This window comes from Lissotriton helveticus, chromosome 7 (assembly GCF_964261635.1).
Source record: "Lissotriton helveticus chromosome 7, aLisHel1.1, whole genome shotgun sequence".
Taxonomy (NCBI): Eukaryota; Metazoa; Chordata; class Amphibia; order Caudata; family Salamandridae; genus Lissotriton; species Lissotriton helveticus.
In genome coordinates, this window is record NC_136068.1 from 1,846,863,523 (window position 1) to 1,846,882,003 (window position 18,481).

Genomic DNA, 18,481 nt, shown 5'->3' on the forward strand with positions numbered 1-18,481 from the left:
GTACGGTTCCCTGGTCTCGACACCATTATGAGCTGTCACATCTGTCAAACAACAGGACAGCCAGCGAAGCTGGAACCACCACAAATGTCTGAACTTCCAAAGGCAGTATTGACAACGTTGGCGGCAGACTACTATGGGCTGATAGACACAGGCAACTACTTGCTCGTGATCATTGATAAATACTCGAGATTTCCCATGGTACACCACGTCTCCTCGACATCAGCCACTGCAACACTGCCAGTACTAGATGACATATTTGCAGCCTGGGGATCACCAGACAAAAAAGACAGACAACGGCCCTCCATTCTCAGGGGAGGAGTTAAAAAAATTCACCTTCACCCACCTAGCCATTCATCACAGGAAGATAACGCCTCTGTGGCCATAAGCGAATGGTATGGTGGAGAGGTTCATGGGCAACATCAAGAATGCTGTCCAAAGAGCAAAGCTGGCACAGATCTCTATAGGACAGGTGCTCTGTCAAGTATTACAAGACTATAGAAACACCCCCCACAGCTCCACATGAGTTAGTGCTGGGAAGGACAAGCAGAACACGGCTACCACAGTTGGAAGCGAAGAGGTCATCAGAACACAGCAGCATTGCTGTCAGGGACCAGGAGGCAAAAGAAATGATGAAAACATAAGCAGACGCCAGGGGACATGCCACAACAGTGCACCTCAAGCAGGGAGACCAAGTGATAGTGCGTCAGCGGCAACGGAGAAAGTCTGACAGTCCATTCACAAGGACCAGCTAATAGTAATGGAGGTCAAGGGGCCAATGATCATGGTGGAGACAGGCCCATACCGAATAGCAAGAAACAGTTCTCACTTCAAAGGAGTGAAGACCATCAATGAAGACGGAGAGGACGCTGTGGCAGAGAACACAGGAGCACAAGAGAGAAACAGAGCAACAGACAAAGAAGGAAGATGGATGGACAAGAGTGAAGGACAAGAAGAGGAATCACAAAAAGAAGAGGAAGAGATTTGTACAAAAAGAGAGAGAAAAGGGACAAAAAGACTGATTGAAGAAATTTAGCAATGGGGATGACCACACGCTCTCCGTTCTTTTTGATTTCCATATCTATCTCTCTCTCTTTCTCTATCTTTCTCTTTCCCCTATCGTTTCAACACAATACACAAATAACTCTCTCTGCCTCTCTATCTTCACATTCTTTCGTGACAAGGGGGGAAATGTGAGCTGAGGTCAGGGGCCCCAGGACCCTGCACTCGGACCGAGGGGAGGGGATAGAGACCGGACACCACTTCCGGTCAGGAAGTGGGGCGTGCATTACACTGGACGAGGGCAGAGGGAACGGACGTGCATGTGGGCACGAGGCAACCTAAGGAATAAAGAATATACTGAACACTTACCAGTCTCGGCATGGGTAATTAGCACAACACAACACCCACCACCACTGCGAGGAGCAAGGCTCTTTCTTCCAGACAGTCCAAACACTTGTCAGTCACATGCTCTTCAGCAAAGCTTTTTATTTATTTATTTTTATTTCATGTAGCACGAACTCGATCCGAAGGCATCCGAGTACTTTTAGACGAGCACCAGTTGCCTCACAGATAGACACATTAATTTTGTTAGACAAGGGAAGATTCTGTAATTTGCCCAGAATCACCGGATGTTGAGCGGCCCTACCGAGACTCGAGCTGGTTCCACCAGTTTAGAGGTCGACTGCTCTAGCAGTTAGGCCACATCCTCTCTCCATAGGAGCTTGCTGTATTGTGGCCATCTTGTAAGAACTCATTCAAGTTGAGGCTCCAGATATTTTAGCTTAATGTTTGCTTTAACAGTTTTAAAGAGTAACCAGCGCACTGAGGAGCAGATCCTGAACAAAGGTGTACAAAGCAGCACTGGAAAGGACGGTGCAGTGCTGCCCCCTTGTGACAATGACTGGATCTGGTACCAGAACAAGTGTTACAGTTTCTCTGAAGGCTACGGAAACTGGACTGGGGGCGGAAACTCGTGCGCTGCACTGAACTCCACCCTGGCACTGATTGACACCCAAGACGAACTGGTAAGAGCTGTGAAACTGCGCCGTTCAGTGTGTTTCTTAAAGTCTCTTGTGTATATTACCCCTGAATTGTCTGCCTCAAGTTCTAATCAGCGTTTTACCTGGGCCCAATTCTTTTTACTTCAATTATAGGCTGGGTGTTTCTCATAAACCCGTGAGGTCAGTCCTCCAATGGACCTTGCTCATCGCAATGAGGGGTGAGAGAAATAGGGTGTCTACAGTTGGTTACCCAATGAGGACCAATTATTGAAAACCAATTTACAGATTGTAATGAGATTTAAATTCACCAAGCTCAAAACCATACTATAGCAATATAGGATAACAAGAAATCCAAACTTCCTGAAGAAGTTCAGACGGGCCAATCAATCAATCAATCATATCATTTGTAAAGCGCACTACTCACCCGGGAGGGTCTCAAGGCACTGGGGGGGGGGGGGGGGGGGGAAATGCTGCTACTGCTCGAAAAGCCTGGTCATGAGGAGTTTTCTGAAGGTCAGCAGGTCTTGGGTCTGCCGTATGTGGATTTGTAGGGTGTTCCACGTCTTGGCGGCGAGGTGGGAGAACGATCTGCCGCCTGAGGTCGCTCTTCGGAAGCAGGGGACTGGAGCGAGGGCGAGGTCGGCGGAGCGGGGCTGGCGGGTGGGGGTGTAGAAGCTGAGTTGTCTGTTGAGGTACGTTGGTCCAGTGTTGTGGAGTGCCTTGCGTGTGTGGGTGAGGAGCTTGAAGGTTATCCTCTTGTTGACCGGGAGCCAGTGTAGGTCTCTCAGGTGGGGTGTGATGTGGCTGTGGCAAGGGATGTTGAGGATCGGGCGTGCAGAGGCGTTTTGGATGCGTTGGAGCCGTCTCAGGAGTTTGGCCGAGGCTCCTGCGTAGAGGGCGTTTCCGTAGTCCAACCTGCTTCTGACAAGGGCCTGGGTGACTGTTCTTCTCGTTTCAGTAGGGATCCACTTGTAGATCCTACGGAGCATGCGGAGGGTGTTGAAACAGGAGGAGGAGACGGCGTTGACCTGTTTAGTCATGGAGAGGGTGAAGTCGAGGATGACCCCTAGGTTGCGTGCGTGGTCAGTGGGTGTTGGAGCGGTTCCCAGTGCGGTCGGCCACCAGGAGTCATCCGAGGCCGAAGGGTTGGATGCGAGGATGAGGACCTCCGTCTTGTCCGAGTTCAGCTTCAGTCGGCTGTTCCTCATCCATTCAGCAACGGCCTTCATTCCTTCGTGAAGGTTGGTTTTGGTGGTGTGGGGTCCTTGGTGAGGGAGAGTATCAGCTGGGTGTCATCGGCGTAAGAGAGGATGTTGAGGTTGTGCCGACGGGCGACGTGGGCGAGCGGTGCCATGTAGATGTTAAACAAGGTTGGGCTTAGGGATGAGCCCTGGGGTACGCCGCAGATGATCTCGGTGGCTTCGGAGCGGAAGGGGGGAAGGCGGACGCTCTGTGTTCTGCCGGAGAGGAAGGAGGTGGTCCAGTCTAGGGCCTTCTCTTGGATCCCAGCGTTGTGCAGGCGTGTTCGTAGTGTGTGGTGACAGACCGTGCCGAATGCGGCTGACAGGTCCAGGAGGATGAGGGCCGCCGTTTCTCCGTTGTCCAGCAGGGACTTGATGTCGTCGGTGGCGGCAATGAGGGCAGTCTCGGTGCTGTGGTTGCTGCGGAACCCGGACTGGGAATGGTCCAGGAAGTTGTTCTCCTTGAGGTAGCGGGTCAGTTGTTCGTTGATGGTCTTTTCGATGACCTTTGCCGGGAACGGGAACAGGGAGATGGGTTTCTTGAGTAAGGCGTTGATCTCGTCATGCTTCCAGCTCTCCGGGAAGGTTGCTGTCTCGAAGGAGGTGTTGATGACTTTCCGGAGATGGGGTGCGATGGATGTGCTGGCTTTGTTGAAGATGTGGTGTGGGCATGGATCTGACGGAGATCCAGAGTTGATGGTGTTCATGATCTTGATGGTGTCATCGTCGTTGATGTTGGTCCAGTAGAGCAGGCGGTTGGTGCGGATGGTGGTCGTGGGGGCGGAGGTCTCAGTGGTTGTCGGGGTGGTCGTGGCGTTGAAACTGTCGTGAATGTCTGTGATCTTGCGGTGGAAGAAGGTGGCCAGCGAGTCGCACATGTCTTGCAAGGGTGGGACGTCGTTGGTGTTGGAGCTGGGGTTGGAGAGCTCCTTCACGATGTTGAAGAGCTCTTTGCTGTTGTGCGCGTTGTTGTCTAGGCGGTCTTTGAAGGAGGCCTTTTTGGTGGATCTGATGAGGTGATGGTGTCTGCGGGTGGCTTTCTTGTGGGCGGCGTGGCTGTCCGGTGTTCGTTCACTGTGCCAGATCTTCTCCAGATTTCGGCAGGTTTGCTTGGAGGCCCGGAGGTCTTCAGTGAACCAGCTGGCTTTCTTGTTGGTATGATTGTTGGAGGGTTTCTTGATCAGGGCGAGAATGTTGGCGCAGTCGTTGATCCACTGTCTGAGGTTGCGGGCGGCGGTGCCAGGGTCGGTATGGTCGGCGGGTGGGCTCTGGGCGAGGGTGGTGGTTACCTGGTCTTCGGTGACTTTGCTCCAGCAGCTGTGAGGCATCTGTTGGGTGTGATGGTGCGTGGTGGGTTGCTTAAAGGTGAAGTGGATGCAGCAGTCGTCGGTCCAGTGGAGTTCGGTGGTATGGTTGAAGGATCATGCAACCCAATAACTCTGTTACCCCAATGCAAATTAACATCAGTATTCTTATTATTATTATTGTTACTTATTAGGTGCTACAAATCAGAAGGTTTTGACTACATGTTGGGTTATTCTGAGTTAAGAACTAATAGCGCGGCTAAAAATCCATGTTTTAAGAGCTTTTTTAAACTGTCTGTGGTCAGTGTTGACACGAAGTTTTATTGCAAGCTGGCTCCAGTATTGAGTGTCTATGTAAGAGAATGACCTACCCCCATTTTTGACGGTGCAAATGCGGCTCTGGTATAACAAAAGTTTCCTGCAAGACCCAAGATAGCATTTCAGTTTTTTCTGTAAAGACAGTGGTCCATTTGCATAGAGAGATTTGTGACAAAACAGAAGTTTAAACTGTGATTGTTTTTTTATGTGCAGCCATGGAGGCTTCTAAGAAGGGGTTCTGAAGGCGACCGGGGTGGAAGGTGTCAAACTAGACGTGCCTCTGTTTATTTATTTATTTATTTATTTATAGAGTTTTGTATAGCGCGAACAAGACCCGTGGGTATCAGAGCGCTGAACATAAAAAGATTACAGAAGTGACAATTATCACACCAATTATAACAACAAACAGTTGTGAGGTAGAAACGGTATGGTACAAGGTGACTAGATAAAAGGCATTGAGAGGTGCGTTAGTCTCAGCTTGTGTCATAGTCATATCTTCAAGCTCGCTGAAGTAGGGTTACATAACATTATCAATACAAATATTTATATAATTAGCCGTTAAGAGTTGCATAGGTTTAGCTTGTCATAGTAGTCATAAATATAATAAAGTGAGGTAGAGGTTATATAGTTTGAGCTGTGAGATACAGTGTATAAGCTCCCAAATATATGAGGTAGCAGTACAGGGCGTAGCCAAGGCTTGGACGGGAGTCTTTCATTTATTTGATATTGAATTTCAAATTATTCATGATGAGTATCCCCTCTTTGGACTAAATGTTCAAATCAATCAATAGTCTGTAGTTTTCTCTACGTGGGGTATTTACTCATCAAGTGGCTCTTTAGTTCCCGTTTGAAAGTTACCGTACTTTGAATCTTCCTGATGTTTGGAGGGAGTGAATTCCAGACTCTGGGTGCAGCTCCGGAGAAGGCTCGATCATAGGTCCTTTTCTTACGGAAGAAGGGCGGCCGCAATAGCAGCTCATTAGCGCTTCTGCTTGGTCTGTTGCCTCCCGAAAGTTTAATTTTCTTGGCTAGGTATCTAGGCATGTTGTAGTGAACCGCTTTGTGGGTAATACAGGCCATTTTCATTTGAATTCTGGCCTCATACGGTAGCCAGTTTAGGGCTTTCAGGTGGGGCGATATATGATCGAATTTCTTCGTTCCCGTGATGAGTCTTGCCGCTGCGTTGAGACAGGCTTTTAGTGGTGCTATGGATGTCTTGGGTAGGCCAGCTAACGTGGTACAACCATATTCAATCCTTGAGATAACTAGCGATTGGGTGGCCAGTTTTAGATCTGCCTCAGAGATAAAGGGTTTTAGTTTTCTTAGATAGTTCAAATGGAAGCGGGCACTCTTGGCCATTGAGTTAATGTGGGCTTTCATGTCGAGGTTCTCATCTAACGTGATTCCCAGTGATTTAGCTGAGTTAACTAGGGTCGGAGTGCAGTTTAGCGCAGTCACCAATTTCACCCATTCCTTTACCTCCGGTTGGCTCCTTTTTGGTGAGATTAGCAGGAATTCTGTTTTGTGGGCATTTAGTTTCAGATGGTTATTTGTTAACCATTGCAACGCTTTCTTTAGTGTGTCATTCATTCGGTCGACGTCATCACGGGAGGTGATCTTTATGTATATTTGCGTGTCGTCTGCATACATGTGATAGGATATCCGTGATTTTTGGAGAATCTCCGTAAGAGGTTCTACATATAAGTTGAATAGATCTGGTGATAGAGTTGAGCCTTGTGGGACCCCGATAGTGTTAGGGCATGGGGAGGAGGTTGCTTGGTTGATCAGGAATAGTTGAGTCCTGTTCTGTAGGAAAGAGTTGAACCATTTCAGTACGTTTCCGGATAGACCCATCCTGTCTTGAAGCCTGGTCATTAGTATTTCGTGATTTACCGTGTCAAAAGCTGATGACAGGTCTAGTAGGATCAGTAGGCATGCCTGATTTCGGTCTAGGGCTTGTAAGGCGTCATCAACAATATGCAGGATCGCAGTTTCAGTACTATGTCCTGTTCTAAATCCTGATTGGCAGTAGTCTAGTAATGCGAACTTAGCGATGTGTTGACTCAGTTGGCCCTGTACGCATTTCTCAATCAGTTTGGCCAGTAGAGGTATGTTGGTCACTGGTCGATAGTTATTCGGGTCTGTCGCATCCGCTGTTGGTTTTTTGATGATGGGTACTACCTGCCCCGTTTTTAGGCAGTCAGGGAGGGTCCCTTGTGTAAGTGAGGCATTTATTATCTCGGTCCAGATCGGAACTAGAGTGTGGCTGATTTCTCTTACACACTTTGACGGTAGAGGGTCTTGATAGTGGTTGTTCGGTCTAAGTTCGGCTAGCTTTCTGGCAATCTTACCCTGGTCATATAGTTCGAATGTGTCCCAATTTGCTTTATTTTTTGTTTGAGGACCCTCTGTTGTCTCATTAGCCTCATTTTTAGGTGAGGGAAGGGTCCCAAGGTTGGCCGCTGCACTTGTGAGCTCGACTTCTAGTAGTTTGGTTTTTTCCGAGAAAAATGCGGAGAATTCCTCACAGCTTATGGGAGTTTTTGAGTTCTCGTGGGTTGTTTTGGCTAGTTTGTTTGACTGTTGTTTTAGGATCTCGAAGAGTTTTCGTGGTCTGTTTTTGGCATTATCCAGTTCGGCCCTTATAAATTCTTTTTTGGAGTTGATTATCTTTTTGTTATATTGTTTTCTGGTTTTTCTGTATTTTGGACCAACTGAAGTTTTGAAAATAGTCCATCATTGAATGAAATGACAAAGTGTCATTAGGGGTGAGGTTGGATGTGACCTGACCTCATGATTGGAATATATATGAGTTTGAGGGACCTCTGATGTGTATAATATGTTGAGAAACCTTTTTTTTCTCGTGCAATATTTTGCAATTCAGCCCGACCATTAGCATGGCCCCCGTGTAACATCACAACAAATTCAAAAATATATGACGCAATGAATTTGCGCTTAAAAAATGATATATTATTACACTCACCCTCAGTCTCACTTACTCACAGTTTCTCTGAAACATTCACTCCCCGCTCACAGACCCACTTAGACATTACCGCACTTAGAACTGGACCCTCATTCTCATTCTCTGATGCATCTGTAGCAGTAAGTTCAACTGGAATGCCTTTTTTGGTCGCTATGTTGTAGAGCATGCCACAAGTAGCCACAATCTTGCAGCAGGTATATGGGCTGTACTGTAGTGCCCCTCTGCTTTTTTGCAGGCATTGGAACCGGCTCTTTAGTACTTGACTGGGCATTGTGCGCAAAGTGCACCTCGCGGCCAAGGACAGCTTGGCAGTGCAATTTCCAGACAGCTGGCCCACCCTCAATGTGTGTTTCAGGGGAGCTGATGTCCCTTGACTAGTGCTTGCCTCCTGGGTAGCTAGAATCCAGACTGGACTCTTCCTGGTTGATCTTTGTTGCAGAGCATTTGTTACCCTGGGTTGGTGCTGTACCTCTCTGGTTGGTCATTGTGCCTCAAACTTGGTGAGGAGGCAGATTTTACCTCTCAACGCACAAGTACCTTCTCCAGGGTAGTTGTGGCAACGGCGGAGCCGGGGAGCTGCAGTTCAAGAGTTTGGATTCTGCAGTTTGGTGACTGCAGTTGCAGGGGAGTGGCTCCTCTGTTCCAAGCGAGTTCTTAGGCAGTTTTCTGAAGTGCTTGAGGGCCTCTGCTATTTGTAGAGTTCTCAGCTTCAGGACGAGACAGTGTCTTTGAAGCTTCCCACCCTGGAATGTGCTTCACCCCTGAAGCGGTGTATTGACCTTGGGCCAGGGCATGCTTTGTTCTCAACCTCTGAGAACCAGGGCTCTCCTCCCAAGAGGTTAGAACGGTGTCTGGAGGTGATAGACTGGTCAAGACCAGTCTGAAATGCACAAGTAGTCGGTAGGTTTTCAGGGGACCCCTCGAAGGGGTCCTCTTTGTGCACTTATTATTAAATCCAACACTGAAATGGAAGAGATTTATGGTACCAAACATCTTTGGTTTCATTAAAACCATCATCGAGCTAGGAAACCTGTAATGATGAGTATCTGGCCCGTGCACTCCTTATGGCTTTTATTGCACACTTACAATGCCTCGGATTGGACTTAGACATTGTAGGGTTAAACCTGCTCAAGAAGATATGTCCGCACATGAGATATAGTGCCCCCTCCCATGCGTCTGTAAGGCCTGCTGTAGGGGTGGCTTACCTATTTCCGATGCAGTGACTGCGGGCTTGGCACATAGGGTGGTGTTCCATGTTGACTCTTCTGTTTTGTCTGTACCAAGACATGCGGACTGCAATGGCAGAGTGCATGGCCTTAGTGGGGTGGCACATTTTGGTGCTGGGACCCCAGTGGTCCCTCTTCAGCACCAATGCTTTAGGCACTAGGGGTACCATTTACTAAGGACTTACAAGGGGGTGTAAAAATGAAATACAGGACAGCGAACTAAAATGGGTATGAGAGACTAGGGGGAAAATAATAAAGCTATGCAATAAGATGAGCATTAATGTGTTCCCTACTGTCTCCACGGCTATTATTGATAAAAAAGTTACTCAGGTCGATGGGGAAGGAAATATTGCATGCATAGGACAAAATCTATCTTGCAAGTAAAACTTCGATTTGTTTTATGATTGATGCATGGAATAATGATCAATGCTTCCCCCATATTGATAAGTTACCGGCCCGTCAATTACAAAATTAGGTTTTGAGGGTAAGAATTGGGGTAAACCCTTGTTATATGAACAAACCGGTAAAGCAGGCTATAATCAATCAGGAAGGAAGCTGCACCTGCTCCTTAGGGCCCAAATGTGATATGCCGCATATCTTACTTGATTTTCTGAAGTTTTTGGACTTACGTATTACGTTTTTAAAACCAATATTTATGAAATATGAGATCAAAACTAGGACCCAGGCTGTGACATTGATGACAAAAATGGCCCACTTAGATATTGCTGTGGCTATGGGGAAATATGTGCTAAAAGTGAAGGGATTTTTATATATTTTTAACAAGTTTTAACAATTAGTTACTTTTAAAACAGATAATCGTGGATTTTTAGTTCAAACATGTTCGAGGATGTATTTATGTGTGTGAATGAAATGCTTTATTTAATCTTTTAGATGAACTTTTATTGATATGTTTTGTTTGTGGACCAACGGTCCGAATAAACGCAAAATAAACCTGAACCTGACAAGGGGGTGCTGAAGTTGTGTCAGTTGAGAGAAATTGGTACCGTTTTTGGAAGAAGCTCTGGCACTGGGTACCTGGTTAGTATGGGCCCAGAGCAAATTCATTTGAAATCACATCAACAGGCAAAAAGTGGGACGGCTACCATGTCCAAAAGAGGCATTTCCCTACAGGGATTACTTGTGGGGTGATAAAATCAAAAGCTACAAGACAGGTTGCCTGATAGACCAATCTCTTGCTTATAAGATCACTCCATTCTGTGACTCTTCATTTAATGCTATACAAGGCTCCCTGCTTAGGCAACTGTATCTGAAGTTTAGGTATGGGATGCTCCCAGTAGCACAGCTCCCCTCTAGATGGAGGAAGCTCAATAGAGCTCCCAAGTTGTGCCCAGCATGAAAAAACCCCTCTGAGTCTATCTCTAATTTCCTATACTTTTGCATCGCTGCATTGCTTACAGAGCACTGCACAAGAAATGGATCATCTCACTGTGCCACCATATCAGTCTTGGGACCCCAGAAATAGCTCTCAGGATCCTTAAGTCCGAGAGAAGTGATTGTGGTTGGTATGGCCAAATGTTGACAGGCAGACAGGATATTTCAGAATCGCTTAGAAGGAACAACTGCGTGCCCGCTTGACCCTAGGATGCAGAATTGTGTGACTGTAGGATGTGCCGCCCACCTTTGAAATAGCTGTCCTTATGCTTTAATCTCTATAATAATCCACATTTGTAAAGCGCGAACAATCACCCGTAAGGGTCTCTAGGCACTGGGGGCCGTCGGGAAGATTAAGCAAGCTATTGCCCTGAGTCACATGGTGCTGGGCTAACCTGCCGCCGGAGCCGGGGATCGAACCGTGATCCCCAGATTCCAGCGTCAGTCGCCCTGGCCGCGGAGCCACACCTCTCCTATATAAATATTTAAGAGACTGCTAATATAAGAAACTGACAAATATCGGTTATTTTCTTAGAGCGGATGTTGTTTTTAAATAGCTGTTAGCATTTAATGTTATTTGTCTGCTTTTAACAGATGAAATGTGAATTTTAAGAAATGGATTATTTTTCACGTTAGTACTGTCAGCATGAGTTACTTAATTTCTTTAGGGAGGTTAGTCTGGAACAGTCACGTCAAGCTATCCTTTCATGCAAATCTGGCTCCCCTCTTGACCTGTGCCCTTCGAAGGTACTTCATACTATCACTGATATAATCAATCCTATGATCAACAAAATAATAACTTCCTTACTCATGCAAGCAGTACTAGCATCTAATTGAAAAATGGCAACAGTTAAGCCTCCCCTAAAAAAAGCTATTACTAGATCCCAACACTCCCTCGAACCTCAGAACTATTTCCCTTTTACCCTGCATGGTAAGCAGTCAAAATATAAAAATTTTAATATCGACCTACAGTAATATTGAGTTTTTAATATCATAGGGGCAGAATATCGATGACCAGAATATCGACCTTAAGGTAAGTAATATCGTTTTTTATATCGAAGTAAGTAATATCGAAGTTAGTAATATCATTAGCAAAAATATTGTTGTTAATAATATCGATATTTATATTAGTGTTATGTACTTTAGTATGTATTTTATATGTACGTTTAACATTTTTTGTAATGTATATTTAATATTTTTAAATATATGTGTTAAATGTTTCGAAATTTGTAATTTTTTTAAAGTCAATTTTGCTTTTTAGTACCAGTATCCAACACTTTCCCTACTGTCGCGCTCTCTGTAGTGGGAGTAGTAATTTTAACCCCTACGCTATCAAACTTTCCCTACTGTTGCACTCACTGGAGTGGGAATAGTAATTTTCCCACCTACGCTATCCAAAACTTTCCCTACTGTTGCACTCACTGGAGTGAGAATAGTAATTTTAACCCCTACGCTATCCAAAACTTTCCCTACTGTTGCACTCTGTGGAGGGGGAATAGTAATTTTAACCCCTGCGCTATCCAACACTTTCATACTGTTTCACTCACTGGAGTGGGAATAGTACTTTTTGCCCCTACGCTATCCAAAGCTATCCCTACTGTGGCACTCACTGGAGTGGGAATAGTAATTTTCCCACCTACGCTATCCAAAACTTTCCCTACTATTGCACTCACTGGTTTGAGAATAGTAATTTTAACCCCTACGCTATCCAAAACTTTCCCTACTGTTGCACTCTCTGGGGGGGGAATAGTAATTTTAACCCCTGTGCTATCCAACACTTTCATACTGTTTCACTCACTGGAGTGGGAATAGTACTTTTTGCCCCTACGCTATCCAAAGCTATCCCTACTGTCGCACTCACTGGAGTAGGAATAGTAATTTTTACCCCTACGCTATCCAACACTTTCCCTACTGTTGCACGCCCTGGAATGGGAATAGTAATTGTAACCCCTACGCTATCCAACACTTTCTCTAGTGTTGCACTCACTTGAGTGGGAATAGTCATTTTTACCCCTACGCTATCCAACACTTTCCCTACTGTTGCACGCCCTAGAATGGGAATAGTAATTGTAACCCCTACGCTATCCAACACTTTTTCTAGTGTTGCACTCACTGGAGTGGGAATAGTCATTTTTTCCCCTACGCTATCAAACACTTTCCCTACTCTTGCACTCACTGGGGTGGGAATAGTAATTTTTACCCCTACGCTATCCAACATTTCCCTCCTGTTGCACTGTTTGGAGTTGGAATAGTAATTTTATTACCTCCACTATCTAATATTTGTTGTATTATTTTAGTTAATGTAGTATATAAGTAATATTAAAAAGATTAAAAATAATTAAACATTTTGAATTTGTTATTTATATTTATTTAACTTTTACTGATAATATTGTTTTATGTTTATAGATGTATTTATAATTTATATAATAATCATTTTTTAATAGAAGTTATTAAAAAATTATTAAAATTATTATAAAGTGTATATGTATATATTATATTATATGTATAATTATTTGTTACGTTATATTTATATTACTTAACATTTGTAAACATTTTAAAATATGTTTAACTATGTTTATTTTAATTATATTTATTATTAACTTTATTTTACATAATTGAACTTAAATATAAAACAATATTTTTAACAACAATATTTTTTACATCAATTTTTCCCCCTGATATTGTTGTACTTACCATAATGTAGATAGGATGTCGATAGTCTTGACTTCGATATTCTTGCATTGATATTTCTGTAGGTCAATATTCTGACCTTCGATATTTTGTCAGTGATTCACCCTGCATAAGCAAAATATCCGAAAGACTAGTAAATATCCAGCTGACAGCTTTTCTGTAAAGAAGCTAATATTCTATACCCAAGTTAATCTGGTTTCAAGCCTGGACACGCAACAGAGTCAGTACTGCTACATACCACGGAAACGCTTAAATTCGCCTTGGATCAAGGGAAAAATGCAGTGCTGATTCTGTTGGATCTATCGGCTGCATTTGACACTGTCTCCCATGGTATCGTGGGAGACCGACTAGAATCTTGTGGCATAGGGCATAGGGCCCTTGTCTGGTTGAAATCATTTCTAGAGAATAGAAACAAATAGTTACCCTCGGCCACAACCAATCAAAGGAGAAATCCCTGCATTCTGGGGTCCCATAGGGCTCAGCCCATAGCCTAACACTCTTTAATATCTATATGGCCCCTCTGCTTAACCTGAATTCATCTTTAAACATAGAAACTATTTTGATGCTGATGACACTCAGTTAATACTAACTTTAGATAAAGATTCCACTGCTCCAGAGGAATAGTCCTAACCCTGTCTCTCAGCCAAAAAAACAGAGATCATTCTGTTAGGCAAATCTAATACCTTTGTGCCTGGACAGTGGTGGCCGAATGACTCCACCTCCGCCAAACACAGTGGAGGTTGTGAGGAACTTGGGAATAAAATTTGATGCCTCACCATCCTTCCATCAGCAAGCTCTCTCAGTAGCCGGCATTTGTTTCCACACAATAAAGTCTCTTAAAACGTTCTTCAATCTGTTACCAAATACAGCTAGAAAGACAGTTGCAGTGGCCCTAATCCTGTCCTGTCTAGATTACTGTAACAGCTTGTATGCAGGCAGCAATAAGGAAATCCTGAAAAAATTACAGATAGTAAAAAACACAGCACCTCGCCTGGTACTAAAATTGCCTCGGGGCTCTTCAATATCAGCAGCTCTGAAGGTACTAAGCTGGCTGCCCATACATAAAATGATCCTCTTTAAGATCTTAGTAATCATTTACAGAACCTTCAGGTCATCAGGACCTATATACCTCAGAACCAGAATCAAACCATTTGTGACTCAACGCCTACTAAAATCATCACTTGAAAACTTTCTCGCGCCACCCTGCTTCCATTTGGCATCCAAGGAGGCAAATAGATGGCAGTCCTAGAGACTAAAGCTTGAAACACATTACCCACCCATCTACGGCTCCCTATGTTAGAATCTTTTTTAAGAAACTTCTGAAAAGCTGGATCCTTGTATCTCCAGACAAGTCAGTGTTTTCACTCATCTGACTTGGTTGAACACTCTGCTTCTTTACTATCTCGTTTTTTCACATTAGTGCCATGATGCTCCCCAGAGTGATACCTGCACTCTCCAAATGTTTTCATTTATTCATTACAGTTGATTGTTTTTAACAAACGGAATGTGTATTTTAATTATGGCATATTTACATTTCTTTCTAAACATTGTTAATATGTGCTAGCTGCTATGTAGAGAAGGTTGTATGGATTTGTAATCCAAAATAAACATTACTGCTGCTACTACAACATGTTGGGTGTGCCTAAGAATGTGTCTAGTTGAACAGACAGTTCAAGTAGGGCAGAGAAGTATGAATAGCCACGGTCTCTTGGGTGGTTCAACACCTACACATCTCTGAGCCCCCAGTTGTCTTACCAATTGTGAAATCTCATCACTAGGAGAGCGGCAGGAGAGGCTCTCAAGTGGGGGTGTAAGAGAGAAGTCTAGCACTGTGTTGGCTACACAGTTAGTTTCCACCAACGCCGATTGATCGGGGCATAAAGGCTGCTATTGTTTAAGAAATTGTGTCCCAGAAGACACTTTAGTCAATGTTAAGTGCATATATGTTTACTATTGTTATATCTTGGCCCACCAGGCAACCATAAGGATGTTTTACTGCCCTGTATCGCCCTTCTCACTGTGGATCTGGAAAGGCACTCCGTATTTCACTCAGATGAATGTCAATCTTGCAAAGACTGAGTACTCTAAATATTGTTTTACCCCGCCAGTGTTTTTGTAAAGCTACCCCTTCTTGTTTCTTTAGGTGGGTTTCTTGCAATAAGGCCAGGTGAATCACCCTTGTTTCAGATATGCCTGGACCTTGTAGCATTTCTTCATGTTATTTAGCCCCCTGGCATTCCAGGCACAATCCTTTACATAGAATGTCTGTCCGCCATCTAGGTGACGTCTCGACCCAGTAAGTCAGATCCTGGCTATCGGCCAGTACAACCACCCATTCCCCGCCAACTCAATAAAGTGCATGGTACATTGACAACCACAGTAAACAAGCTCATTGTACCCAACTCCCCCAGACTGAAAGGCAACATCCCACCCTCAAAACATTATAAATTAAGTAAGCATTTAAGTGGACGATAGAGCCCACACACCTAACGGGAGGAGATACACAAGTCCCTAAGTTCCGACTCCATCTTGTGTGGGTCTCGACTTCACTTTGACTAATGGAGTCAAAATGGATCTCTCTCAAACCATGGCAGTTACCATCTTTCCAAGTTTTTATCATTGTCATGTCTGCTATTAGATGCAGATGTTGGCTGGCCTTATCTTTCTAAGAACTGTGAAAGCATCAAGCCTTTGAATCCATAACACAGATGCAAAAGACAAGGCGACAATTGCCTGGGTCATATGTCTATTTTCTATCATGTGGAGATTAATTCAGAGCACATAATGACATATAACCAAAATAGTGTAGTCTGATTAACGTCCTCTTACCTTAAAAGTTCATTGGGAAACTTCTAGGACACATACCTAGATGCACATAATCTATTTCAGACTTATGTCAGAAATTCCGATCTCTGATATGATTTAGTATATAAGGATGACCACTTGTCAGGATAGGTCCTTTGCCCAGATTATCACGCGAGATCCTGCCAGAGATGGTTTCACCTACGGGGGAGAGCCCCACCGGTAGCTCCACCAAATGATGCTGCATAATCCATTGGTGTTAGGCCAGGATCCCTCACTACAATGACTGCTTGTGTGTTTATGGTAAGCCTACTAATATTGTCTTAGAATCTAATTGTATATTCAAAAGAGGAGCACAGAGGGAAAAAGAAACAATAGGTCGCCCTCCACTCAAAAGTCATATATGCACCAAAACCTGGTTTCTAAGGCATTTATTTTCAAATTAGTACCTATAAAATGTATGCAAATTATTGTAGTTTTCTACATTACATTTACTCCTCTATTTTCTTGTTTGTGAGGTAGTTGCAAAACGTTTTTCTGCCTATCGTAAAAAACGCTTTTTTCAAAAGACAGTCTACCCGAACAGGTAGTGACTGAAGTCTTGTTCCCCAAATTCCAAGTACCTTCAGTACCCAAATGCTTCCCTGAACAAACAGGCAAACATAGAGAACACAAATGTTGTGAAAAAAACTTGTGAAAGGACAAAATGACCCCTCACGGTAGCACCACCAACCGGGTAACTGGCAGGTACTCACCAGATATGCCCACTATTCTCATCATCGGTGGTCATTTTGTTCAAAAGAAAAAGTGTCCAAAGAAAGATAAAGAAAAAATATATAGTTGCAGTGAAGTGATAAAAGATCACACTCCACGTTGTGACCAAATGTGATTAAAATTGGCAGGCACACTCTAGCCACAATCACTTTATTATTCACTAAGTGTGAACTGTCAAATTAAAAATAGACAGGTTGCTATTCATGCGTACCATTTCCAAATGCCTTAGAATCTAATTGCCCAAATGACTGCGTCAAACAATGAAATGTTAAAATGATCATATTACACCTGATTTTCCCCATCCTATGTCGCCACTGTCCTTAAGAGTTTTCTTAATTCATTTTGGAAAGCTCTTTGCTGATATGCTCACTGAGTCCATTGAACCATGTTACTCAAACCAAATAAGCACATTTTCCCAAGTCCCTTTTTCCATCTTATTTACAGAATTTCATGCTGCGTTACAAAGGGGATCATAATCACTGGATTGGCTTGAGGAGGGATAATAGGACTCAGCCATGGACATGGGTCAATGGCACCATATTCAACAACTGGTAAGTCCTTGTTTGTATGCTTATCTCTATGCCAGACATTTTCAGTCACTAATCCTATTGTGAAGTGTAGCACCTGAGCTTGGCTTCTCAGAGCACCATGTATGTCATCAGGCTTCCTTCAAATGGAACTCCATGTATGTAATTAGCTATGCCATAGGAGTCCTGAAGAAGGTTTGTTGGGACTATTGCAGTTGGCCTTGGCCTACTGTATGGAATAAATGTAGATCTTCAAAACAACTATATGTATCCTGTGAAGTGCTTATTTCGGAATACCACACTGGCATAGTCGACAGGATCTATACAGGAAAATCTCTACATGAATTGTCCATTCCATGGTGACCTTTGGACTCTTATTTGGTGAGACTTAATCTATCAGGAGAGACTATTTGTGCACATGAGGAGAGACTGTTCATATATATATGTTTTATATATATATATTTTTATTCTCCAATATATATGGTCACGTGCGGGCCTTGTGAAGCCAACTTGTAAGAGCTGTTACAGTTGTTCGTGCGCATCGTCCTCTGGCTCGAGCGCAGGGCCCATGCTCAAACAATTCATCTGTGGGTAGGCATGCCCGATCTGAGTTGTGAAATGTGCACACATGCTTAGCCTCATTGTTCAAATATATTTTGTGAGCATGCCAATCAGAGTTGAGCAAAACTCTCTCTCTCTCTGTCTCTCACTCTCTCTCTCTCTCTCTCTCTTCGTTTTCAAATTTATTATGCATTCTCTTGTTTGTGGAGATTTGTTTGAATGTATTGCCTTAAGTCCTACCGGCCAATTGGAGTTGAGTGAGGCGCTCCCTCTACTGATTTAAATCTGTTATGCGGCTCACCTCGCCTTTGGGTGTCTTTGTTTGTTGCGGTGATCTGCTTCTGCATCTCTATTTGGCGCACCATTACTGCCCCGGTTGCAAGGGCTTGATTGATGTGGCATTCCAAGGACTTGCCGACTTCTAGAGTGCTAACCTGCCTCGTGGAGGGATTATGTGCTTGTCCATTTTCAGAAAAATGTGCACTTTTTAAAATGTTGTTTTCCAGTGACAGCCCTCATTCTCGGTATCTTTTAGCTTGTCCAGACCATGCATATTTACAGCGCCACTCTCCCTTTTATAATTATGTACATTAGGTGCATATGCTATCAGATCTGCACATCTATATGTCCAAGATGTTGTGTTTAAGCATTCATTTTATAAA

The 18,481-nt window shown here is 43.9% G+C and overlaps 1 protein-coding gene across 1 annotated transcript in view; it reads left to right on the forward strand.

Moving 5' to 3' along the window:
- Positions 1–1,784: 1,784 nt before the first annotated feature.
- The window catches only part of LOC144769740 (C-type lectin domain family 2 member E-like), a 221,397-nt gene continuing 204,700 nt past the window's right edge, over positions 1,785–18,481 (forward strand). Inside the window, exons 1-2 of the mRNA XM_078653920.1 lie at positions 1,785–2,024; positions 17,176–17,282. Of these exons, the coding sequence (XP_078510046.1) occupies positions 1,785–2,024; positions 17,176–17,282 (347 nt within the window). The remainder of the gene's footprint in view (positions 2,025–17,175; positions 17,283–18,481) is intronic.